Source organism: Ascaphus truei, chromosome 13 (assembly GCF_040206685.1).
Source record: "Ascaphus truei isolate aAscTru1 chromosome 13, aAscTru1.hap1, whole genome shotgun sequence".
NCBI classification, from domain to species: domain Eukaryota; kingdom Metazoa; phylum Chordata; class Amphibia; order Anura; family Ascaphidae; genus Ascaphus; species Ascaphus truei.
This window is the reverse complement of record NC_134495.1, coordinates 33,363,024-33,389,147: the sequence shown is the minus strand read 5'-3', so window position 1 is coordinate 33,389,147 and position 26,124 is coordinate 33,363,024. Positions and strand designations below refer to the sequence as shown.

Genomic DNA, 26,124 nt, shown 5'->3' with positions numbered 1-26,124 from the left:
CAATCCGAGTTCTTAAAACTCTGCGATACCCATGCTCCACTACGCAAAATAAGGGTACGGGGGGCCCACCTTCCATGGGTTACACCTGACCTTATAGCACTCTACCAGTTCAGGGATGCCTTGTGGAAAAGCCACAAAGTAACTGGCACTACCAAGGATCTCAATCACTACAGATGCATGCGGAACATGTGCACAAGGCAAACAAGGCATGCAAAAGCACAATATTACTCTGACAATCTCCACCAAAATACATCAAACCCAGCTAACTTCTGGAAGGTTATCAACAATATATTCCAGCCTCCTAACCATCAACAACCAAGTAATATCACTAAGGGGGATATTACTCTGACAAACCCCACTGACATTGCAAATGCATTCAATGATTACTTTGTGGGGTGTGCCACTAACTTATTAGCGAAACGCAGCACAAACCCCAAACATGAATCTCATCCTGGGAGTATCCCTACAGTCCCACCCCCTCCCAACACTGCCCACAATTTTCAATTTAGCCCAGTATCTGAAGAGGAGATTACACAAGTGCTCCTCAAATTAAAACTAAGCAGCCAATGTGGACCCGACTTACTACAATCTAGGTTCCTACGACTTGGTGCCCCAGCCATTGCCAAACCAATTGCGTCCATAGTCAACTCTATCCTGTCTGCAGGCCATATCCCTAAGACCTGGAAAACTGCCAGAGTTGTCCCAATCTTCAAAAGTGGGGACAAAAACACTGTCTCAAACTACAGGCCAATCTCACTTCTTCCAATTCTATCCAAAGTTATGGAAAAATGTGTCCACTCCCAATTAAGCGATTTCTATACCAAGACAAATTTCCCTAGCCAATTCCAGTCTGGGTTTCGTCCCAAACACTCCACCGTAACTACCCTGCTAAAAGTTTGCAATGAAATCCAGTGTGGAATGGAACGGGGACAACTCACTGGCGCAGTATTCCTAGATTTTGCAAAGGCTTTTGACACAGTTGATCATGTTATCCTGCTTAACAAACTCCAGAGCTCTGGAATAGGGAAGCATGCTTTAAACTGGTGTAGCCATGCTGTAAAATGGCTAACAGTCATCTCTCCTGCTGACAGTAAGGCCTGGTAAGTTGTGGGCATGCCAGCAGTAATTATGGAGGTTTGCCCTCACACCCTGGTGAGGTGCCCTATGTATGGATGGGAGTGGTCACAGGCTCTGACTCCATGGTTAGTGATGTCAGAGGTGTGTCAGTCTCCAGAGTATACATAAGGCACAGCACTGATCCAAAGTTAGTTCTATGTGTGTTGGAGTTGTGGATGGAGGTTTAAGACTTAAGTCTGTGTTGTGACTTAAAAGACAATAATGATACTGTGACCAGGGACCTGGCACAGGAACTATCTCCCTAAAGGGGAGATAGGGGAACCCACTAATTACCTGGACGATATACCTTTCAAAGGGAAGTGCGAGAACAATGGAAGGCTAAGTACACCCCATTGTGGAGGGCAGTTGGCCCACCGCACAAATAAAGATGCATCTGATTAAAGACCCTCTTGTGTGCATGTGTGGACTTATTGCACAGAGGGGAGCACCACAGAGGAGTTCCTCATCGGACTCATCCCCAAGCGGACGCAGGGATCCTGATGAGGTGGAGGCGCTGCACTGGATATAGGTAGGACTCTGCACACTACCTCAGCTGCCTGTCTGGACGGGTCCATTCCCATACACCATCATGCGGGAGACTCAGGAGACCTGTAGCCAACAGGTGCACCACCAGACACACTCACACTGTAATGGGGACTGGTTAGACCACAAGGGCCAATATGAGATTGGGTGGGTCAGGCAGTCCAGAAAACCCGTTACACTGGTTTCAGTCCTACCTATCAGGAAGATCCCAACATGTGTCCATCTCAGGCTCTAACTCCAACCCCCTGGATATCACCTGTGGTGTCCCGCAAGGCTCTGTTCTGGGGCCCCTACTCTTCTCAGTGTTCATTAATGATCTTCCCACAGCTTGTAAGGAAGCCTCAATACACATGTATGCAGATGACACAATCCTATATGCACACAGCCATAGCCTCTCTGACCTTCAACACATACTTCAGTCTGACTTTTTGAGACTCGAAAACTGGATTTCCCAAAACAAACTGTTTTTAAACACTGACAAGACTGTAACAATGGTATTTGGGACCAAGACTAAATTTGTAAAGCTTCCAGTGACTGAGCTCCTGATTAGAACCAACACTAACACCACCCTAACACCTGTCACTAGTTTTAAGTACCTGGGCTTATGGTTTGACTCCCACTTAACATTCGGGATGCATATTGATACCCTGACAACCAAGACCTATGCCAAACTAGGGGTACTTTACAGGAACAAATCCTCCCTAAGTCTCCTGGTCAGAAAGCGTATTGCACAGCAGATGCTAATGCCAATTATTGACTATGGAGACATAGTATATGGCTCGGCTCCTCAAACCCACCTTAGCAAACTTGAAACCCTCTACAATTCAATTTGTTGTTTTGTTCTCCAATGCAACTACAACACACATCACTGCGAAATGCTTAAAGAACTAGATTGGTCATCACTAGAGTCTAGGCGCAAAGTTCACCTTTCCTGTCTCACCCTCAAATACTTTCTGGGCAAGCCACCCAGCTACCTGAACAAGCTCCTCACCCCTACCACATGCAGCACCTATCACCTGAGATCTGACTCCAAAAGACTATTCATGGTCCCAAGGCTCAACAAAGTATCCGGACGTTCCTCCTTCTCCTTCCGTGCACCCCAAAACTGGAACAACCTACCAGAGACTCTCATATCCACCACCAGCTTAAGTTCTTTCAAATCTAAGGCTGTCTCACATTTTAACCTGGTCTGTAACTGTTTCATAAGCTCATAATATATATTTTCTTTAACTGTGCACGCAATGTCTTGTATATAATGTATACCCTGTTCATTTATGTACTGTACTTGTAACCATGTGTTATTTGTTTTACTCTGTGCCCAGGACATACTTGAAAACGAGAGGTAACTCTCAATGTATTACTTCCTGGTAAAATATTTTATAAATAAATAAATAAAAGGTCATTAATAAACAAGTTAAAAAGCAGGGGTCCCAGTACCAATCCCTGAGGTACTCCACTCCACTCATGACTTTAGCTACCTTTGTGCGTGGTGTGCCGACGCTGAGCCGCGCCCATGTGCCGGGCACACAGAGGTGTGTGCGACGTGTTGCGCATGCGTGGACCACCGTCGCACCCATGACGTCACGGTGGAGTCCGATTTTTGCGCCAGATCATCAGCTGCAGCACATAAACTTAGGTGAGGTAAGGGGTATATATATGTTTGTTTTTGTGTGTTTATGATAGCCCTCTCCTTGAGAAAGACTGCATGTGCAGTTGAAACGTTGGATTTTTTTGGCTGTGAATAAACCTTCGTTTTGCGAAGCCCGAGTGCCAGGATCTTCTTCTTTATTGTGCTATTACATGGGACCCGCAGGAAATTCCCGGATCCAGCGAGCAACGGCAATTGATATATCTCTAGTGATTGTTTGTCAAGTGAAACACCCTATATTAACAACTTTAAAATAGTAAATTCTCCCATAATTTAAAGTAAAGTAAATTCAGCATACAAACAGAAATTACAACTCCTCTCCGTTTCAGCCTTCCCCCTTGCTTTTGTCTCCGCCCCTCTGCCTTCCCCCTTGCTCTTGTCTCTGCCCCTCTGCCTTCCCCCTTGCTCTTGTCTCCGCCCCTCTGCCTTCCCCCTTGCTTTTGTCTCCGCCCCTCTGCCTTCCCCCTTGCTCTTGTCTCTGCCCCTCTGCCTTCCCCCTTGCTCTTGTCTCCGCCCCTCTGCCTTCCCCCTTGCTCTTGTCTCCGCCCCTCTGCCTTCCCCCTTGCTCTTGTCTCCGCCCCTCTGCCTTCCCCCTTGCCTGATGTCACACCTCTTGTAGCAAGTGACGTCCCTAAAACTCAAATTACAACTTTCGCAAGGGCTACGGAGATGGGTGACGTAATCTGTAGCCGTAGCCGGCACTATAAGTGCAGCCTAAGTCTGCTCGAGTCCCAGGCTTGAAAGTCTCAGAGATGCCAAGGTGTGAAGGCGGGTGGAGTACCGAAGTTAAACTAAAGTACCCACTTCCTGGCTTGAATGGAAGCCATCGGCGACATTTGCCCCAGTCCAGAGGAGCCTGACTCAGCAGGTGGGTTCTGCATAGCAAGTGGCAGAGGTGTCAAGTTGGCGCATGCCCGTGGCAAAACCGAATCCGTGCTTGCCCGGCTTCAGGCGACTGGCAAGTCTCTGATAGGCTGGTCGAAATCTTCCCATGCTTGGATTGGCTGTAGTGTTTTGTGAATGGAACTGAAATACTATAAGAAACTCAGCAGCCAATCAGGTATTGAGATTCTTCCAAGATTCAAGCGCCAAGACAGCAGCGGGAAATTCGAATTGACCAAAAGATGCTCTGTGAGAAATAGCAGCGAGCCGGCTTCAGAGATCTCAAGCTGAAATATTTTCTAAGTCCCGACTTTTGCGGCCAAGTTGTGAAAAGGGAACGTAGCTGGAACTCCATGCCGATTTGAGTTCCAGGAGGTTTGGGACTTAGTCGCGGTCAACTACAAACTTTGTTTTATGGACTGTAGAAGCTAGGAAAGTCTAGTTTTTCCCCCAGATCCCCAGTAAGTGTGTTTTTCTTATATATTTTGTAATCCAATGTGTGTACGTCTGTTTCTATGAAATAAATGACAATTTGTTTTACTCACTTATTTTGCTCAGTGAATGATCTCGGTGATAAAGGTGTAAATACCTCTACTCGGGTAGTCTCCCGTTACACTCCAACCCTAACCCTTCCTTATCTCAACCCTCTAACCCAAACCCTTCTTCATCATCTCATCCCTCTAGCCATAACCCTTCCTCATCATTTTAGGGTCCCTCTCCCTCCCCTCTGGTACTGTACCTGTAGTAGTGACACCGCCAAACACCCAGCACTGCCCGTATTTGACAGAAGTCCCAGTTTGGTGATATTGGCGCAAAATGTCCACACTGCCGACCCAGGCAAGTGGATTCACCCCATCATCATCATACTTCTTAGACCATTTTCCAACAATCACCCCATTGTTGTCCAAGGAGTTCACCTGGTAGAGAGGGGAAAAGTGAGAGGAGGATAGATGGCAGTTTGGGGGAGGCAAGAGAGAGTGGGTGTGTGGGAGGGAGGAGAGAGTGGGTGTGTGGGAGGGAGGAGAGAGTGGGTGCGGGAGGGAGGTTAGTGGAGTGTGGGAGGGTGGAGAGAGTGGGGTGTGGGAGAGGGAGGAGAGAGTGGTGGTGTGGGAGAAGGAGGAGAGAATGGGGGTGTGGGAGAGGGAGGAGAGAGTGGGGGTGTGGGAGAGGGAGAGAGAGTGGGGGTGTGGGAGAGGGAGGAGAGAGGGGGTGTGAGAGTGAGGAGAGTGGGGGTGTGAGAGGGAGGAGAGAGGGGATGTGGGAGAGGGAGGAGAGAGGTGTGAGAGAGGGAGGAGTGAAGGTTTGTGTCAGAGGGAGCAGAGAGAGGGTGTGGGTGAGGGAGAAGATAGGCTGTGTGAAGAGGGGTGTGTGGGGGAAGGAGCAGAGGGTGCATGGGAGAGGGAGGAGAAAAGAGAGAGGGGTGTGGGAGAGGGAGAAGAGAGGCTGTGTGGGGGAGAGAGGAGGAGGGAGGGAAGAGGGGGAATGGGGGAGGGAGGAGAGAGGGGGTGTGGGGTAGGAGGAGAGAGAGGGTGTGGCGGAGGGAGGAGAGAGGAGGTGTGGGAGGGAGGAGAGAGGGTGTTGCAGAAGGGGAAGAGATGGGGTGGGTGAGGGAGCAGAGAGGGTGTGTAGGAGGGATGAGAGAGGGTGTGGGGAGAGAGGGGGAGGGACGGGGAGGGAGGAGAGAGGAAGAAGGGAGGAAGAGGGGCAGAAGGGAGGAGAGAGGGAGTGTGGGGAGGGAGGATAGAGGGGTGAGAGAGGAAGAAGTGAGCTGAAAAGTGAGGATGGGGAGGGGTTAGGTGGGAAGAGAGAGGGGGTGAGGGGAAGGGAGGAGAGAAGGGATGTGGGAAGGGAGGAGATAAGGGTTGGGGGAGGCAGGAGAGGAAGTGGGAGGGAGGAGAAATGGTAAAAGTGAGTGGGGGGAGGAAAGACAGATGTGGGAGAAGGAGGAAAGAGAGTGTGGGAAAGGGAGGCGAGGGGGTGTGTTGGGGCGGGAGGGGAGAAGGGGAATAGGGGGGAAAGAGAGAAGGGGAATGGGGAGGGAAGAGAGGGGGAATGGGGGAGGGAGATAGGGGGAATGGGGGAGGGAGGTGAGGGGGTGTGGGGGAGGGAAGAGAGAGGGTGTGGAGGAGGGAGGACAGGCGGTGTGGCATAGGGAGAAGAGAGGGGGTGGGAGAGGGAGAAAAGGGGAAAAGTGAGGGGGGAAGGAGGGAGTTGGTGGGAGGGAGGAGAGAGGGGGTGGGTGGGAGGGGGAAAGATAGTGGTGTGGGAGCAGGAGGAGAAAGGTTGTGGGGGAGGCGAGAGGGTGTGTGGGGGAGGGAGGGGGAAAGGGGGAGGGAGGAGACAGGGAGAATGGGGGAGGGAGGAGAGAGGGAGAATAGGGGAGGAAGGAGAGAAGAGATAGGGGATGTGGGGGCGGGAGGAGAGAGGGGGGTTCGGGAGGGAGGAGAGAGGGGTGTTGGGTTGGTAGGAGAGAGGGGGAGGGAGGATAGTGGGGGTGTGGCAGAGGGGAGAAGAGAGTGTGTGGCAGAGGGAGAAGAGAGGGGGTGGGAGAGGAAGCAGAGAGGGTGTGTGGGAGGGAGCAGGGAGGGTATGGGGGAGGGAGGAGAGAGGGTATGGGGGAGTGAGGAGAGAGAGGATGTGGGGGAGGGAGGAGAGAGAGGATGTGGGTGTGGGGGGGGAGGAGAGGGGGTGGGAAAGGGGAAAAGGGAGGGGTGGGGAGGGGGTGTGGGGAGGGAGGTGGAGGGAAGGGGTGTGGGTGGGGGAGGGGGTGTGGGGACAGGGGAGGGAGGTGGCGGGAAGGAGTGTGGGAGGGGGAGGGAGGGGGGTGGGAAGGGGGAGGGAGGGGGTGTGGGGGAATGAGGAGGCAGGGTGTGGGGGAGGGAGAAGAGAGGTGGTGGGGGAGGGAGAAGAGAGGGGAAAAGTGAAGGGGGAAGGATGGAGTGTGAGGACAGGGGAGGGGGTTTGAGGTAGTGGAGGGAGGGTGTGTGGAGAGCGGGAGGGAGTGGGAGGGAGGGAAGGGGTGGGGGAATGGAGGGGGAGGAGAGGGGGTGGGAAGAGAGAATGGGTGGTGGAAGGGAGGATAGAGGAGGTGGGTGGGAGGGGGAGGGAGGGTGTGGGCGAGTGAGGAGATAGGGGTGTGGGTGAGTAAGGAGATAGGGGTGTGGGGGAGGGAGGAGAGAGGTTGTGGCAGGGGGAGAAGAGGGGGGAAAAGTGAAGGAGGGAAGGGAGGGGGTTTGTGGGAGGGAGGAGAGAGGGGTGGGGCGAGGGAGGAGGAATGGGGAAGGGAGGAGAGTGGGAGAATGGGGGAGGGAGGGAAGGGGTGGGGGGAATGGAGGGGGAGGAGAGAGGGGTGGGAAGAGAGAATGGGCGATGGAAGGGAGGATAGAGGAGGTGGGTGGGAGGGGGGCTCAAGGGTGTGGGTGAGTGAGGAGAGTGGTTGTGGCAGGGGGAGAAGAGGGGATGGGAGAGGGAGAAGAGGGGGAAAGTGAAGGACGGGAGGAAGGGGGTGTGGGGAGAGAGGGAGGTGAAAGGAGGGGGTGTGGGGAGGGGGAGGGAGGGTGTGTGGTGAGGAGGGAGGGGTGTGGTGGTGGAGGGGGTGTGGGGAGGGGGAGGGAGGGGGTGTGATGAGAAGGGAGTAAAGGGTGTGGGGAGGAGAGAGTAGGGGTGTGGGGATGAGGGAGGGGGTTTGGGATGAGGGAGGGGGTTTGGGGACTGGGGAGGGAGGGGGTGTGGTGAGGGAGGGGGAATGAGGGGTGTGTGGGGAGGAGGAGGAAAGGGTGTGGTGAGGAGGGGAGGGCATGTGGGGAGGTGGGGAGTAAGGGGTGTGGGGAGGAGGGAGTAAGGGAGTGTGGGGAGGAGGTAGGGAGGGGTGTGGGACAAGGGAGGGGGTGTGGGGATAATGGAGAGGGGTGTGGGGATGAGGGAGGGGGTGTGGGACGAGGGAGGGGGTTTGGGGACAAGGGAGGGGCATGGGGACAAGGGAGGGGGTGTGGTAAGAGGGAGGGGGTATGGGTAAGAGGGAGGGGGTGTTGGTAAGAGGGAGGGGTTATCGGGAGGGTGGAGGGAGGGAGTGGGGGTGTTGGGAGGTGGGATGGAGGTGGTATGGGAAGGGGGAGAGAGGGGGTGTTGGAAGGGGGGAGGGAGGGGGTGTGGGGACAAGCGAGGGGGTGGGGGAGAGGTGGGGGGAAGGGGGAAGTGAGGAGATAGGGAGGAGGGACAAGGGAGGGGGGAATGAAGGAGAGAAGGGGTGTGGGGGGGATGACACACTAGCAAAGTGCCCCCTTTGTTACACAAAGACCCTTCCTCCCTTAATGTGTAAGACATAGATGCGATTCTCACCATGGCGGATATAACACGTGACACACGTATCGGATCTCCTCGAGCTGTAGGAGAGAGACCTCCACGATCCAACAGAAAGAAAACTGCATCCATGATTCCTTTTTCAAACTGTGTGAGAGAGAGAGAGCCCCGCGGCGTTAGAGAGAGACCCCCGGTATGAGAGAGAGACCCCCGGCGTGAGAGATCCCTGGAGTGAGAGAGAGACCCCCGGACTGAGAGAGACCCCCGGAACTAGGGAGAGATCCCTGGACTGAGAGAGAGAGACACCCTGGATTGAGACTCCCTGGACGTGGACCCCCGGACTGAGGGAGAGACCACTGGACTGAGATAGAGACTCGTGGACTGAGAGAGAGTCCCCTGGACTGAGACACAGTGACCTCAGGACTGAGAGACCAGGACTGAGAGCCCAGGACTGAGAGAGGGACCCCAGGACTGAGAGAATTAGACCCCAGGACTGAGAAAGGGAGATCCCAGGAATGAGGGTTAGTACAAAATAATCCAGAGTGGGGGATAGCGAGCAGAGCACCCCGCCTGACGCCCACTGAGAGGCAAACTCTGAAACCATCCCAGTGGTCCCGGCGTATGTGTACTCTGCCCGGATACGGGAGCGCACCAGCGCCTTGAACATGGCCACGATGGGAGGAGGAGAGAGACTTCAGTCCCTTGCACTCTGACCTGTCCATAATTCCACGATCTGTCCCCAATCTGATCTTTGGTGCCGTAATAAATCCGACCAATCTCATTGAGCACATACTCCTGACGCCAAGACTCATTGTCCAGGAACACGGCGTCCACTGCAAAGAGGGAGAGAGGGTAAGGAAGAGAGAGTGTGAGAGATGGTAACGATGAGAGTGTGAGCGAGGGAAAAGAAGAGAGTGTGAGCGAGGGTAAGGAAGAGTGTGAGGGAGAGTAAGGAAGAGAGCGTGAGAGAGTAAGTATGAGAGGATGAGAAAGGGGGAAGAGAGCGTGAAAGAGGGTAAGGAAGAGTGTGAGGGAGAGTAAGGAAGAGAGTGTGAGCGAGGGTAAGGGAGATAGAGTAAGGTGAGAGAGTAAGGTGTGAGAGAGGGTAAGGAAGAGGTGTGAGAGAGAGCAAGGAAGAGAGTGGGGGAGAGGGTAAGGGAGAGAATGTGAGAGAGTAAGGAAAAGTGAGAGTAAGAATAAGGAAGAGTGTGTGAGAGAGTAAAGGAGTGTGAGACAGGGTAAGGGAAAGAGCATAAGCGAGAATAAGGTGAGAGAGTGTAAGCTGAGAGAGAGTAAGGAGGTGAGGGTGAGAGGTGGTAAGGAAGAGGGTGTGAGAGGGTAAGGTAGAGAGTGTGAGAGAGAGTAAGGAAGGGAACATGAGAGAGAGTAAGGAATAGAGTAATAGGGTGAGTGTATGGTCAGCACAGTGTGGTAGGGTGAGTGTAGGGTCTGCACAGTGTGGTAGGCTGAGTGTAGGGTCAGCGCAGTGTGGTAGGGTGAGTGTACGGTCAGCACAGTGGGGTAGGGTGAGTGTAGGGTTAACACAGTGTGGTAGTGTGAGTGTAGTGTCAGCACAGTGTTGTAGGGTGAGTGTAGGGTAAGCGCAGTGAGGGAGGGTGTTTGTAAAATCAGCACAGTGTGGTGGGGTGAGTGTAGGTTCAGCGCATTGTGGTAGGGTGAGTGTAGGGTCAGCAAAATGTGGTAGGGTGAATATAGGATCCAACAAGCCGGTCCAGAGGTGCAAGATTAGACTTCCAATTCAAGTTTAATCTAATATTTGGAAGCTCATTGGACATTTCTGTGGACTCATTCTAAGGCGCCGGTTCGTATTTGTTATTTGTACTACTGTATGTTTTGATCTTTTTCGGTCAGCTTTGGTGTCAGGCGGGCCATATCTCAAATATACTGTATGATATTCCCTGGTATTTTTGTTTTAATCAATCACTATACCTCACAATATATTTTGTTCACATAACTTAGACGCTTTTTGCACCATCTTTCTTTTTAGGGTGTTTGTAGGATGACTGGTTTGTAGGGCGCACTTACTGTGACACCATGCATTGAACAGCACATACAGCCTGAGTGTGGGATTAGAGGGCTGAGTATACGACCCTCCGGGACTCTGAGTCTTTACACACAGCTGGTATTTCCCGACTAGCGCCTGAGTGGACGTATTTAGCCACAGAGTGACCTTGGAGCCGCTTGGAGAGTCCACCTGACACCCCCAGTTTCCCTCATCAAACTCCCGGACCTGGGGCAGAGTGATTGGCTGCATGTTTCCTGAAAGAGAGACACCCTCAGATTACAGAGACTCCCCCAGGTTACAGAGACTCCCCCAGATTACAGAGTCACCCCCAGATTACAGTCACCCCCAGAAAAGTGAGAAACACAGAGGAGCGCCGCAGCGTCAGTGTGTCTCACTCACCCATCTGTAGCAGGACACAGATCTGGTCGCTCTTGGCATTGAAGGGTCTCTGGAAGGTGACACAGACCTGGAAGGGTTGCCCCCTTCGTACAATCAGCTCGTCATATTCAAACTCGTCAGTATGATGAGCTTTGCGCGTCTCCCCTGTGCGTTGCTTCATCAGATCCACGCTCTGCACCTCCAGCGCAAACACTGCAAACCAGCGGTTTCAGAGAAGAGAGGAGTCAGAGGTGAGTGGTCAGAATAGAGATGGTCAGCAGAGAGAGGGTCAAATAAGAGAGGGTCAAAGAAGAGAGACTCAGGCAAGATGGGTCAGAGGAGAAATCAGAGGTGAGAGGTCAGAAGATATGTTAGGGGAGAGGTGTCAGAAGAGGTGTTAGAGGATAGCGTGTCAGGGGCTCAAAGGAGAAGGTCAGAGGAGAGACGGTCAGAGGAGGGGGCCTCAGAGGTAAGGGGTCAGATAAGAAGGGTCAAAGGAGAGGTCATAAGTGAGGGGTCAGAAGAGATATCAGAGGATAGGGGATCAGACAAGAGAAGTCAAGGGTAAGAGGAGGGGGGCACAGAGGAGAGGGGTAAGAGGGGTTAGAGCTAAGAGGGTCACAGAGGAGGGGCTAGAGGAGAGGGGCGATAGAGGAGAGGATCAGAGCTGAGGGGCTCAGAGGAGAGGTTAGAGGAGAGGGGCTATGAGGAATGGTTAGAGGAGAGGTGGGTTAGAGGCATCAGAGGGGAGGCAGTCCATGAGGTCCGATGACAGGGTCATGGGATATTCATGGCTCATTTCTCTGGAGGGCAGGTTGTCCAAATGGATATTTCTGTCCTGGTCCCACCTGAGCCTGGTAGTATCTCCCCTGGACTTTCTCCTTTGTCACTGTCCTCTAGGTCTTCTCCCCAAGTACATGAGCAGCACTTCTGCCACCAGGACTTCTTCCTTTCAGGGTGTTGTGACATTGCCAGAGAGACTGAGACCTGCAGGACAGAGGCAGTCTCGTGTTACGAAGGCAGCCTCGTGTTATAGAGGCTGTATTGTGTTACATATATACATAGTAGATGAAGTTGAAAAAAGACATACGTCCATCAAGTTCAACCTGTACTAAATTTAGACGACAGATACGTTATCCCATATCAGTACTTATAGTATATTTATCCAGAGGCAGACAAAAAAAACCAAAAAAAAACAAACCAGTGAAATATCATCTAATGATCTCATAAGGGAAAAATAAATTCCTTTCTGACTCTAAGAATTGGCAATCAGATGACTCCCCGGATCAACACCCTTCCCATGTTTACTTATTAGCTGTATCCCTGTATACATTTCCTTTCTGAAAAGATGCCCAACATTTTTTTGGACCATATCTATTGTATCTACCATCATAGTCTTCATGGGTAGTGAATTTCACATTTGAACTGCCCATGCTGTAAAGAACCCTTTCCTTTGTTGCTGATCGAATCTCCTTTCCTCCAACCTTAAGGGATAACCCCATTTCCTTTTGTACTGCCCTTGGGATGAATAATTATTTTGAAATCTCCTTACAGTGGCGACAGCCTTAATTCTAACTCGGCTAGCTCTGCGAATTTCAGATTATCCCGGTTATGTGTGGTTTTGTGTCGTTTTCGCCTGGAGTGTATTGCGTTATTTTCGCGCCCGTGATTTAAGCATTTTATTCTCGCTGTCTGCAATACTGCAATGCCGTGTAAAAACTCATGGGGGCGTTTGCGAGCTGTTGTCTTTGAAGTCTAATACCTTCGCGGTTCAACCTACGTCAGTACACAGTCTGTGCGTGCGTGCGCAATAATAGTAAAATTGCATATTTAAAGTACATGCATTTGTGTGCTGTGCTGCTGTACAGTACTGTACTGTATGTCTCATTTGAAAATTGTTGAAATGCATAGGCGTGTACAGTACCGTAGCAGTGTAAATGGAACCCTCGCTACTGACATAGTTTGAGTAGCCCTTTTGGCAATATTGTATTTCCTTTCACATGTCAGTGCTACACACTGTATCAAACATTTGGAAACCATACACTGTATCATTCCATATACTGTACTTGCCTGCCCTGTTAGAGGCTATAGAGCTACAGTAGCCTAGAATTTATTTGGGATACATACTCCCTTTTGGTCTACCCTTCTACCCTTCCTCCACCTTATTTTTAATTCGCCGCTAACATAGGATTTGGGTTTCAGGTCTCTGCTCATTCTGACTTAGCCGCACTGGTTTGAAACGGCTTTCTCCGCCATTACGGTCAATGATAGGACCTTCCTCGCCGGCGTGACCCTTTCTCGTCGCCATTACCGGTCGGACCCTGTTGGGGTCAAGTGAGAGGGTTCCTAACATCTAGGGGCAAAATTAATTTTATTTCTAGGTGCCCTAGAACAGAAGTTCCCACGCCAATTGGCCGTGAACTTGACCGAGGCCCTAGTTCCCACGCCAATTGCGCGAATATAATTTTAAATAATCCGTTCTGTGGGTCTGAGCGGGTTGAAATTCGCCTGGTCCTCATGCGGAAGGACCCTTGCCATAGTGGCCAAATATCAGCCTTCCACGTCAGCGGGAACCGGAGATACAAAAATACAGTTTAAAAGCACATTACAAAAGTGGCTTTTTTTCTGCCATGCAAGTCAATAATACTGTATAATATATATTGTATAATGTATATACTTTATAGTAATATTATTTTTTCCATCTTTATCTTTTCCTCATTCTGTCTACAGTACAGTAGTTCATTGAGAGAGGAGAGGTTTTGTGTACATCATTACTGCTGTTTATATACTGTACATTTTACTGTACAAACAGATTAGACTGGACACAAAAACCCACCGTGTCAGAATCCCTTGCTGCAGTGGAAGTGCTGTATGCTGGGTGATAATGGGGAAAGGCGGGGTTGCAGACCTGCATAAGACATGCAGATAAGCATACAGTTGTATTTGTATATATATATATATATATATATATATATATATATATATATATATATGTTTTCCAATGCAACAAATGTGACCAAGGATGCTACATTGGGGAAACCAGCCAAAAACTTCAAGGCAGAATGACTATGCACAGACACTCTATACTACACCACGAAGAAGGAAGATACTGCTCACCTGTGGCACCAGATCATTCCATAAATGATTTCAAAATCAAAATTCTCAATGGAATATTCAAACGCACCCAAGAACGGAAAACATTTGAGCTCAGAATGATAAGACTCTTTGACACCAAAACAAGTGGACTTAATGCAGATATGGGGTTTCTCACACACTATCATAATTTGTTGTAATTTTCCTCCCTGCCATTGTGCCATCCTATACCTCCCCCCCAATCCCCCCAGCATCCTCTCCCACCCCTGTGCTGCTGTGGATGTACAGCCTCCCATCCCCAATTCTCACCTTCCTTATCTCTTTTTTAACACCCTTCCAGTGCCTCCCCCACCCCACCTCATATATATATATATCTTTCTGTTCTACATTCTTCCTTTTTTTTTTCTTTTCCAATCCCTGTCTAAGTCACAGAAACCTTTGTATATCAGTATTGCTGACCTGATGAAGAGAGGAAAGCTCCCAAAAGCTTGTCCTATGACATAAATTGTTAGTCCAAATAAAAAAGGTATTACCTAATACGGAAGAACTCATTAATTCTGCACTATCGCAACTGGACTAACACGGCTATTTCCGTTATATATATATATATATATATATATAAAATTTCTTTAATAATCCCCGATTCTGGTGTCTATCACAGGAGTAGGGCATCACATAGGAAGTATGAAGGGTAATCTCAGTTCTGAGAGATCAGACCCGCGCGCTGGGGCTGTCTCTGTTCACTCTCCTGTCCTCCACAGGAGAGTGAACAGAGACAGCCCCAGCGCGCGGGTCTGATCTCTCAGAACTGAGATTACCCTTCATACTTCCTATGTGATGCCCTACTCCTGTGATAGACACCAGAATCGGGGATTATTAAAGAAATTTTATATCTCTCATCTTGGTGCGCTTTTGTGTTTTTTCTTGTTTTGCTGATATTGGTACCACCATCGGGGTTCCGGTGGAGACCACATTTGGAGGTGGGGGAGACACCTCATAAACACAGAAGCAGCAAAAGAACTGAGAGGGACCAACACTCCAAGTTTAAAGAGCCAGAGCGCGGACTGAACTTTTCATATATATATATATGTGTGTGTGTGTGTCAGTAGTGTAACTGTGTTGCACACACAGCCTCCTCAATAATCCTGATGCTTGTCACATAGAGCATAAGATAAAATTATAGTTACCAGAACCAGTCCGATGACAGAGAGACAGCACACAGTAGTTAGAAAAACGAATTGTATTTAAGAAAACGCAGGACACAATAACCAACGTTTCGGTTCTCTGTCAGGGACCTTCCTCAGGGTGGTGGAATGTGTGACTGAAAGTGACTATAAACACCCAAAACCCATGTGCAAACCACCACCTGAACCAAATGTGCAATTAATAAAAAATGCAAACGAATCTGTAAAAGCAGCTGCTGTAATGTAATGTAGCAGGGTAATGCACGCCCTCCCATACTAATTAACCAACAGACATCTATCCTACCTGGTCATGAATCTGGCTCCACCAATGCAAAAGCATAGAACGCAACTCATAGTGACAATAAGCCAAATAAGCGTCTATCTAACCAATGAAAGCCTCGCAGTGGCAGTTACTGGGACCACAGCCTAAGTCTAGCAGGTGTCATCAAGGGCAGAGCAATACGTGCAGAAGCAGGAGAACAAAAAGGGACAGTGGGGTGTGTGAACAGTGTGGGAATGTGAGAAATATATATGTAGTCAGTGCTGCAGACAGATTTCCCGGGGCCCAAGGCTACAGTTCAGACCGGGGTCCCCCATTTTACACCCCATAAGCCCCCCCATTTCACCCCTCGCGGGCCCCCTCTATTTCCCTCCCCCTTCCCATGTATTTTGCTCCCCTCCTTCTGCCCTCTCACTCTCCCCCTCCATCAATTATCCCACTCTCACTCAACCCCTGCTCCCCGCCTCACATGTATTTCTCTCCCCCGAGTCTCACTCTTACTTCCCATTTTTCTCACTCACCCCTTTCTCCTCCCACTCTCCCCCCCATTCGTCAAGTACCCCACTCTCACACAATCCCCCTTCTCACATTCATTCCCTCCCTCCTCACACAATTCCCCCAACAAAATATATACTAAAAAAACCATCCCCAATGCAAAAAACTTCCCACCCACAAATATATACAGTACAAAAAAATCCCCACCCCCTAAATATATACAACCCCACCATTCCCCCAAATATATACAGCCAAAAGAACACCTCAGCAATACATATAAAAAACCCCAATACATATACCCCAAATATTGGGAGAAGGAGTGGCTCAGTGAGTAAAAACACTGACTGACACTGAGATTGCTGCAGGGGAACCTGGTTCAATTCCCGTTTGTCGGCTCTTTGTGACCTTGGGCAAGTCACTTTATCTCCCTGTGCCTCAGGCACCAAAAAACTAAGATTGTAAGCTCCACGGGGCAGTGACCTGCGCCTGCAAAATGTCTCTGTAAAGCGCTGCGTACAATTAGCAGCGCTATACAAGAACATGCTATTATTATTATATATTATATATTATATATTATATATTATATATTAAAAAAAAACAATACATAAAAAAACGCAATATATATATATATATATATAAAAAACCCCACCATACATACATACATACAAACATAAATAAAGACCCATTACATATAAAAAAGAAGACCCCAATACATACTGGATAAAAAAAGCCAATATATATATAAACCCCCGCATACACATAACCCCCCTCCCATACATATATTAAATAAACAAACAAAAAAAATACATATAAAACCCACCCAAATACAAATATACCCCCCATTACATATATAAAAAAAACAATATATATCTATATATATATATAACCCTCCCCCCACACATTCCTAATACATATATAACACATACTGTACTGTACATACCAGTATTAAAAAAAACAAAAAAATACATATACAACCCACCCAAATACATATATACCCCCCAATACATATCCAAAAGACCCCAATATACATATAACAAATATCCCAATACACATATAAAAAAGCCTCTAATACACATAAAAAAAGCCCCCAACACACATGAAAAAAACTCCAATTCATATTAAAAAATACATTAAAAAAAACCCACAGATACACATACTGTATACAAACATACAGTGTGTACACAAACACACATATGCACACTAACATACACACACACACACACATATATATATATATATATATATATATATATATATATATATATATATATATATATATATATATATATATATATATAGACACAGGCACACTTACTGTATACAGGCACACGTATACACACTGACTTACACTGACATATATAGAATAAACGTGACACTAGCCTCACAGTAGCTGGTTCTTATCCGAGTCTGTCACACGTTAATCACAGGTTTGTACTGAGGGGTGGATATAAATCCCTGGAAAGGAACATAATATACCTCACACCCCGGCCATCCCTCCCCAAATAAAGAGCCTCCCAGCTCAGAGTTAAAGTGTGAGGAATCCACTGCATGTGAAACTTGTAACACTCACACCCACCGGAGGGGTTCCCACTGTGTGACCCCAAATATCACTCCCACGGGAGGGGTTCCCACTGTGTGACCCAAATATCACACCCACGGGAGGGGTTCCCACTGTGTGACCCCAAATATCACTCCCACAGGAGGGGTTCCCACTGTGTGACCCCAAATATCACTCCCACAGGAGGGGTTCCTACTGTGTGACCCCAAATATCACTTCCACGGGAGGGGTTCCCACTGTGTGACCCCAAATATCACTCCCACGGGAGGGGTTCCTCTGTGTGACCCCAAATATCACTTCCACGGGAGGGGTTCCCACTGTGTGACCCCAAATATCACTCCCACGGGAGGGGTTCCCACTGTGTGACCCCAAATATCACTCCCACGGGAGGGGTTCCTCTGTGTGACCCCAAATATCACTCCCACGGGAGGGGTTCCCACTGTGTGACCCCAAATATCACACCCACGGGAGGGGTTCCCACTGTGTGACCCCAAATATCACACGCACGGGAGGGGTTCCCACTATGTGACCCCAAATATCACTCCCACGGGAGGGGTTCCCACTGTGTGACCCCAAATATCACTCCCACGGGAGGGTTCCCACTGTGTGACCCCAAATATCACTCCCACGGGAGGGGTTCCCACTGTGTGACCCCAAATATCACACGCACGGGAGGGGTTCCCACTGTGTGACCCCAAATATCACTCCCACGGGAGGGGTTCCCACTGTGTGACCCCAAATATCACTCCCACGGGAGGGTTCCCACTGTGTGACCCCAAATATCACTCCCACGGGAGGGGTTCCCACTCTGTGACCCCAAATATCACTCCCACGGGAGGGGTTCCCCCTGTGTGACCCCAAATATCACACCCACGGGAGGGGCTCCCACTGTGTGACCCCAAATATCACACCCACAGGAGGGGTTCCCACTGTGTGACCCCAAATATCACTCCCACGGGAGGGGTTCCCACTGTGTGACCCCAAATATCAAACCCACGGGAGGGGTTCCCACTGTGTGACCCCAAATATCACTCCCACGGGAGGGGTTCCCACTGTGTGACCCCAAATATCACACCCACAGGAGGGGTTCCCACTTTGTGACCCCAAATATCACACCCACGGGAGGGTTCCCACTGTGTGACCCCAAATATCACACCCACGGGAGGGGGTCCCACTGTGTGACCCCAAATATCACACCCATGGGAGGGGTTCCCACTGTGTGACCCCAAATATCACATCCACGGGAGGGGTTCCCACTGTGTGACCCCAAATATCACACGCACGGGAGGGGTTCCCACTGTGTGACCCCAAATATCACACCCACAGGAGGGGTTCCCAATGTGTGACCCCAAATATCACACCCACGGGAGGGGTTCCCACTGTGTGACCCCAAATATCACACCCACAGGAGGGGTTCCCACTGTGTGACCCCAAATATCACTCCCACGGGAGGGGCTCCCACTGTGTGACCCCAAATATCACACCCACGGGAGGGGTTCCCACTGTGTGACCCCAAATATCACACGCACGGGAGGGGTTCCCACTGTGTGACCCCAAATATCACACCCATGGGAGGGGTTCCCACTGTGTGACCCCAAGTATCACACCCACGGGAGGGGTTCCCACTGTGTGACCCCAAATATCACACGCACGGGAGGGGTTCCCACTGTGTGACCCCAAATATCACTCCCACAGGAGGGGTTCCTACTGTGTGACCCCAAATATCACTTCCACGAGAGGGGTTCCCACTGTGTGACCCCAAATATCACTCCCACGGGAGGGGTTCCCACTGTGTGACCCCAAATATCACTCCCACGGGAGGGGTTCCTCTGTGTGACCCCAAATATCACTCCCACGGGAGGGGTTCCCACTGTGTGACCCCAAATATCACACCCACGGGAGGGGTTCCCACTGTGTGACCCAAAATATCACTCCCACGGGAGGGGTTCCCACTGTGTGACCCCAAATATCACTCCCACGGGAGGGTTCCCACTGTGTGACCCCAAATATCACTCCCACGGGAGGGGTTCCCACTCTGTGACCCCAAATATCACTCCCACGGGAGGGGTTCCCCCTGTGTGACCCCAAATATCACACCCACGGGAGGGGCTCCCACTGTGTGACCCCAAATATCACACCCACAGGAGGGGTTCCCACTGTGTGACCCCAAATATCACTCCCATGGGAGGGGTTCCCACTGTGTGACCCCAAATATCAAACCCACGGGAGGGGTTCCCACTGTGTGACCCCAAATATCACTCCCACGGGAGGGGTTCCCACTGTGTGACCCCAAATATCACACCCACAGGAGGGGTTCCCACTGTGTGACCCCAAATATCACACCCACGGGAGGCTTCCCACTGTGTGACCCCAAATATCACACCCACGGGAGGGGGTCCCACTGTGTGACCCCAAATATCACACCCATGGGAGGGGTTCCCACTGTGTGACCCCAAATATCACATCCACGGGAGGGGTTCCCACTGTATGACCCCAAATATCACACGCACGGGAGGGGTTCCCACTGTGTGACCCCAAATATCACACCCACAGGAGGGGTTCCCAATGTGTGACCCCAAATATCACACCCACGGGAGGGGTTCCCACTGTGTGACCCCAAATATCACACCCACAGGAGGGGTTCCCACTGTGTGACCCCAAATATCACTCCCACGGGAGGGGTTCCCACTGTGTGACCCCAAATATCACACCCACGGGAGGGGTTCCCACTGTGTAACCCCAAATGTCACACCCACGGGAGGGGTTCCCACTGTGTGACCCCAAATGTCACACCCACGCAGCAAATAGATTATTTTCATTAGGTTAATTTCTCCTGTCCAGACATGTTCCAATAACAGAAAAGAACGCGCGAGAGAGAGAGAGTTCGAGAGAGGGATACACAGAGAGAGTGCGAGGTACACAGAGAGTATGCGAGATACACAGAGAGAGTGCGAGGTACACAGAGAGTATGCGAGATACACAGAGAGAGTGCGAGGTACACAGAGAGTATGCGAGATGCACAGAGAGGGTGATAGAGTGAGAGATACACAGAGAGAGTGATAGAGTGAGAGATACACAGAGATAGTGATAAAGTGAGAGATACACAGAGAGAGTGATAGAGTGAGAGACAGCAACTAGGAGGGTAACCCCTGCAACAGCTCAAAATGTAGTGCTTGATGGTGGTGCTCCCTAGGTAAATACATGACTTGGACACAGAAACAGAAAAAGTAACCTAGTTAGGGCACTCTTGCATCTTGTGATCACCCGAGGGCCCCGGACCACACATAGAGTGCCCTAACTAGGTTACTTTTTCTATTTCTGTGTCTTAGAGTGAGAGATACACAGAGAGAGTGATAGAGTTTTTTTTCACCACACAATTAATGTGTGGTCCGGGGCCCTCGGGTGATCCCCGCAGGAGTCCGGGGGTCCCCGCTGGCTTGCGGTACCAATCGTGTGGCCAAAAAAAATATAACAGGCAATACTTTGAAATAAATACACCCCACTCCCCTCTAACACATACAGTACATTAATGGTCAAAATTATTATTATCCAGGTATTGATAATAGTGCATTTGTCCATTACAAATAAAACATTAAGCTGCAGAAATAAAATAAATTAACCTCGCACACACCCCTGCCATTATACCACGATGAAAGCCGTCTTCATCCTCATCACCGCCCATGTCCTCCGTTGCCACAAACAATGCAGTAGAATGAAAAATACTATCTATTGTCCCTTAACACCTTAATCCCCTTATTGGTTATTAACCACTATAGTAATTAGGGGGTTAACCCACCCTCTTTCACTACCCACCCAGGAGGCCTAACCACCCTCCCCAGGCAACTACCCCCACCCTTCAACCATTCATACAGTGGGTACATTATGCTCATATAATATGGGCATAATTTCCCACTATAGCAAACATAGATAGAGGGTACGTATTCTGACACACTGGTAAATGTGGGGTACTTAGCTGTCGGTGCACTGGTTCTGGGGAGCTCCTGATGTCCCAAAGCAGTCCAGTAGAAAGTGAAGAAACAGGCACTTGGTCTTAATCAGCAACAATGAGGTTTAATGTGCCATGAAAACCAACGTTTCGGCAGTACAAATACTGCTTTTCTCAAGGTGAAGGCTACCAAATACAAGTGAACATATATATACACATCCCCCCTAATGCTCACCCCTCCCTACTCAGCTTCAACGCCCACGTGAGGACATCAGCGCGCCTCCGTGGCGCTCCGTGATGACGTCAGATGTTGTGGTGTGGGTCCCTCGTAGCACAGCACAGAGCTGCCCTGGGAGGAGAGAAACATGATAAAAGCAATCTCCCCACCGGATTGATACGATGTCCATGGAAGGTTCAAGGTCATTAGTGCCTGTAAAAAGACAGAATTATCTCAAATTCTGTTGTTCATTAAGTCCCACACCATTACTGGTGTTTAGAGCATGTATCCAAAATGCTTCCCGCCTCAGCAGAAATGTCTCCCTATCCGGATATACATCACAAGTAACCCAACAAAAAGTGTCTTTCCAAACAATATCAGAGGTGGAGTCAATGACATGCAACGTGTCCCTAATGTGAGATGGTAATGAATTCACATCTGACGACCCATCCAGATCACCTGAGCCCATTTGAGGAATTCACCTTACATTCGGTTCAGGATTCAGATCTGACCTTGGACTTCAAGCATTCACCCTGTCATCCTATATTCACCTACTTTCCGTATCACTCAAAAGGGAATTTCATCTAAACCTTTTATACTATTGTTCTTAGAGATCTTGAACAATTATGCCAGAATAACACCTGTTTGACACATAAGAATCTGAGTAAAGGAGAAGAATTGGCTTTAAAAAATCTTAGAGAAATTACAGATCTCATTGTGAGATAAGCCAATAAGGGAGGGGCTATTGTCCTGCAGGATAGACAAGATTATATATCTGTGGCTAGCCTCCTTCTGCTGGACAGTTCATCCTACTGTACGCTGGACAAAGATCCAGTTATGGATTTTCTGTTGGAGTTTAAAAGTTTGATTCAACAAGCACTTAGCACTAGTATTGTCACTAAAATAGGAAGCACTTTTTTGTTTATTAAGCACCCAAGGACACCAGTTTTTTATCATTTACCAAATTGCACAAAGATACTGCACACACCCCTGGTAGACCAATCATATCGGGGGTGGGGTCAATGACTTCGAACGTATTCCAATATGTTGATTATTTTTTACAACCTTATGTGAATTCATTACCATCTCACATTAGGGACACGTTGCATGTCATTGACTCCACCTCCGATATTGTTTGGAAAGACCCTTTTTGTTGGGTTACTTGTGATGTATGCTCACTTTACACTTGCATAGATCACAGTAAGGGTTTAGATGCCGTTAACCACTTTTTACAGTTGGATTTAAAGTTGCATGCGTCACAGAAAGATTTTATTTTTCTCATGCATTAGATTCATTTTGACACATAATTATTTCACTTTTAATGGCACTTTTTATTTAAAAACGTGTGGAACGGCCATAGGACCAGATTCGCCCCCAGCTATGCCAACCTCTTCATGGGGTTGTGGGAGAACCTCCATGTTTGGGGGAACGCGCGGCTGGTGGCGGGTCTGGTGTTCTATGGCCGTTTCATCGATGACATTATTATGATTTGGGATGGTGATAGGGGCCAACTGAAGGACATACTGGAATCATTCAATGAGAATGACATGGGCTTGAGATTTACCCATCTAATAGATCCAGATACGATAGTATTTTTAGATCTTGAACTGTTCATTAATAAAGCAGACATGTGGGTCCAAAGTAGGACTCATTTCAAACCTGTGTCCACAAATAGTTACCTGCAGTACAATAGCAACCACTATAAAAAGTGGTTGAACAATGTCCCAAAAAGCCAATTCTTTAGGATCCGGCGAAATTGCTCTCAAAACTCAGATTTTCATGTCCAGGGAGAAGCTTTGACGAATAAGTTTCTCCAAAAAGGATATGATAGAGAAGTGATACGGAGGGCATTTGATGAGGCAAACTCTATTGACAGGTGTACATTGCTTGAGAAGTCCAAGGCCAGATCTGATCAAGATGGACCCGATTCGCATGTGGACAAATCTAGGGAGAATTTGTTACATTCATTTCCGAAATTTATTACACAATATAACCAATTGGCTCATCAGGTCAAACATATTATGAATAGACATTGGAGCATTATTCAAAATGATCCTATTATAGGTTCTAAAGTGCCAACATGAGCTTCTATTGTCTTCAAAAATGCTAGATGTCTGAAGACCATTATAGCCTCAAGTAGATTGAAATCTACTAGTGATTCACACTCTGGTATACCCAGGAACATCTTAGCAAGAAACAATTTCTCTTGCGGTAGGAGTAGACGTATCACTTGTGGGCATATTAATAAGACCAATTCTTTTAAATCCTTTTCTAACGGTACATCATATGAGGTGAAGGATTATATAAATTGCTTAAGCATGTATGTTATATACCTCATAACATGTCAGTGCGGTCTGCAATATGTGGGCCGCACTTCGAGAACTTTAAGTACTAGATTTCTCGAACACCGTAGAAATGTAAAACATGGTCTTCAGTCACATAGCTTATCTCATCATTATGATACTATACATAACAAAAATCCATACTCCCTGTCCATTATGGGAATCGAGTCTATTTCACCTTCCCTATGTGTCAGAGAGACATACTGGATTTATGTTCTTGGAACGTTACATCCAGATGGTCTCAATGACACAATTGATATTAGTACAGTTGTTTAAAGGTCTATTAATGTCTTTGTGGTACTGATGTTGTGTGTCTTCATGGAGGTCTGGTTTGAACGATGCACTTCGTTCCCTTCTTGATGACCTGCACTCACTACACTTGTTTAATAGTTTCTCTAATATCCTGACATTATATATATTATTCTGTACCAAATATTAAATATTACTTTAATATAGACTCGCTGTAAGTTACATATTTGTCACATGCAAATATATGTGTGATATGCTTTCCTTATGTGGCCACCATCAGCCTTGATACTTTCATGTGTCCTTTTCCTCCTTCATATATGTCTATATTATAACATTAAGTTCTTTCAATTGTGATGTTGTTACATAATTGCTGTACTTGCCTCTGTGTTTACAAATATTTACACTCTAAGTAATATATCAAACATTCCTCTTGGTTTGCATGTACATATTTACATGATATATGCTCTCTCTTATAGGGCTACTGTTCCCTCTGGGTCTCTTTCATCCATTTTGTCCGATTTGTTTATATTTAGTATTCATAGCATCTGTTTATTATGTGTATTTATTTTGTGTACTTATTATTCACCTTCCAGCCAATATACAATACCCATTTCTACCTTGGTTATATTATGTCATTATATGCATTTATTTATATATTTTTGTTTGTATTAACATATATTAATGCTAACAAGTATATGCTTTCCTTAACATTATTGTGTATCTATACCAGCATTTATAGGGGTTCATTTAATTCTCAACTCCACATCTGATACCCACTATGCAATTAATTTTTCCACTGTTTGATGGGTTAATCCAACTATAAAAATATGCATCATGGTCTATGCTACTATCCCCCGAAGAAGTCTTTTCAAGACGAAACGCGTAGGGTGTGTTTTGTGGACTTACTACTGTCCAGTTTTTTATTTCATGCACTTTATCTCACCTACGGGACTATTGCTAATTGGTTATTCAAACACCAAGTGCAGCCGCAAGCACTGAATCCCTGTGGGGGTTGCCGCAGCCTATCCGGAGTACTCAGTGACGTCATCAGGGTCTCGCGATATTACAACCAGAGACCCACTATAGCGACGGAGAGTTTGGAGGGGATAGACGTTCCCCATTACATCCGGATCCGGTACACGAAGTATACTGTAGGAGCTGCTGCTTCCAGTCTACATCAGACGATTACTTCATGGAGCGGCTGGTATCCTGTGGTTTGGCTGGCGATTGAGTATTACTCATAAATACTTTAATTCCTATTTTGTTTGTGAGTGTGCATTTTTACCTATCCAGTTCTATATACATTTTGTAACTTTACTACGCTATGAGTGAGCCTGTTTTGTGTCTGTTTTTCCTGTAGATATCCTGGAGGGTGGGGTGTTCCCCTTTTACTCAGGCTGCAAAGACTCTATTGGATAGCGTCGGAAGTGGACATTGTATTGTATTCACTTTTTTTCTGGACATTTCCTTTTTATTTGTTTTTTATTATATATTTTATATTCTTTTCTAGTCCCGAACAGCACAGTCTATTCATCATTTTTTCCCCATATATGCTAGGTAGATTTTGGTTGGCGCAACCACTTGTTTTCCTGTTTTTTTTGTGTATATATATATATATATATATATATATATATATACCATAACTTAACTCAGTATTATGGTTGGCCTATCCTTTAGCTTCTTTGCATACCCAGTTAATCAACCCCACACTGATGAGACCCATTAAGGTCGAAACAGCTGCCTGCGGGTGGTTTTCTGGGTATGCACCTTAACCCTGGCTGTGCTCAAAGCTGTGACCATGCAGCAAGCTTAAGCCTATAGGGAACCATGTTAAAAATGTTTTTTGAAGCAAAAAGTAGCACTGTGTG

The 26,124-nt window shown here is 47.9% G+C and overlaps 2 protein-coding genes across 2 annotated transcripts in view; both read right to left on the bottom strand.

Moving 5' to 3' along the window:
• LOC142465109 (protein-glutamine gamma-glutamyltransferase K-like) overlaps positions 1-17,376 on the bottom strand; it is a 56,974-nt gene extending 39,598 nt beyond the window's left edge. Inside the window, exons 1-7 of the mRNA XM_075569031.1 lie at positions 17,293-17,376; positions 11,741-11,879; positions 10,914-11,105; positions 10,535-10,768; positions 9,203-9,321; positions 8,528-8,635; positions 4,929-5,106 (exon numbers count right to left, since the gene is read on the bottom strand). Of these exons, the coding sequence (XP_075425146.1) occupies positions 4,929-5,106; positions 8,528-8,635; positions 9,203-9,321; positions 10,535-10,768; positions 10,914-11,105; positions 11,741-11,861 (952 nt within the window). The 5' untranslated portion in view covers positions 11,862-11,879; positions 17,293-17,376. The remainder of the gene's footprint in view (positions 1-4,928; positions 5,107-8,527; positions 8,636-9,202; positions 9,322-10,534; positions 10,769-10,913; positions 11,106-11,740; positions 11,880-17,292) is intronic.
• Positions 1-26,124, bottom strand: part of RABGGTA (Rab geranylgeranyltransferase subunit alpha) — a 228,651-nt gene that overhangs the window by 56,946 nt on the left and 145,581 nt on the right. The window lies entirely within an intron of this gene.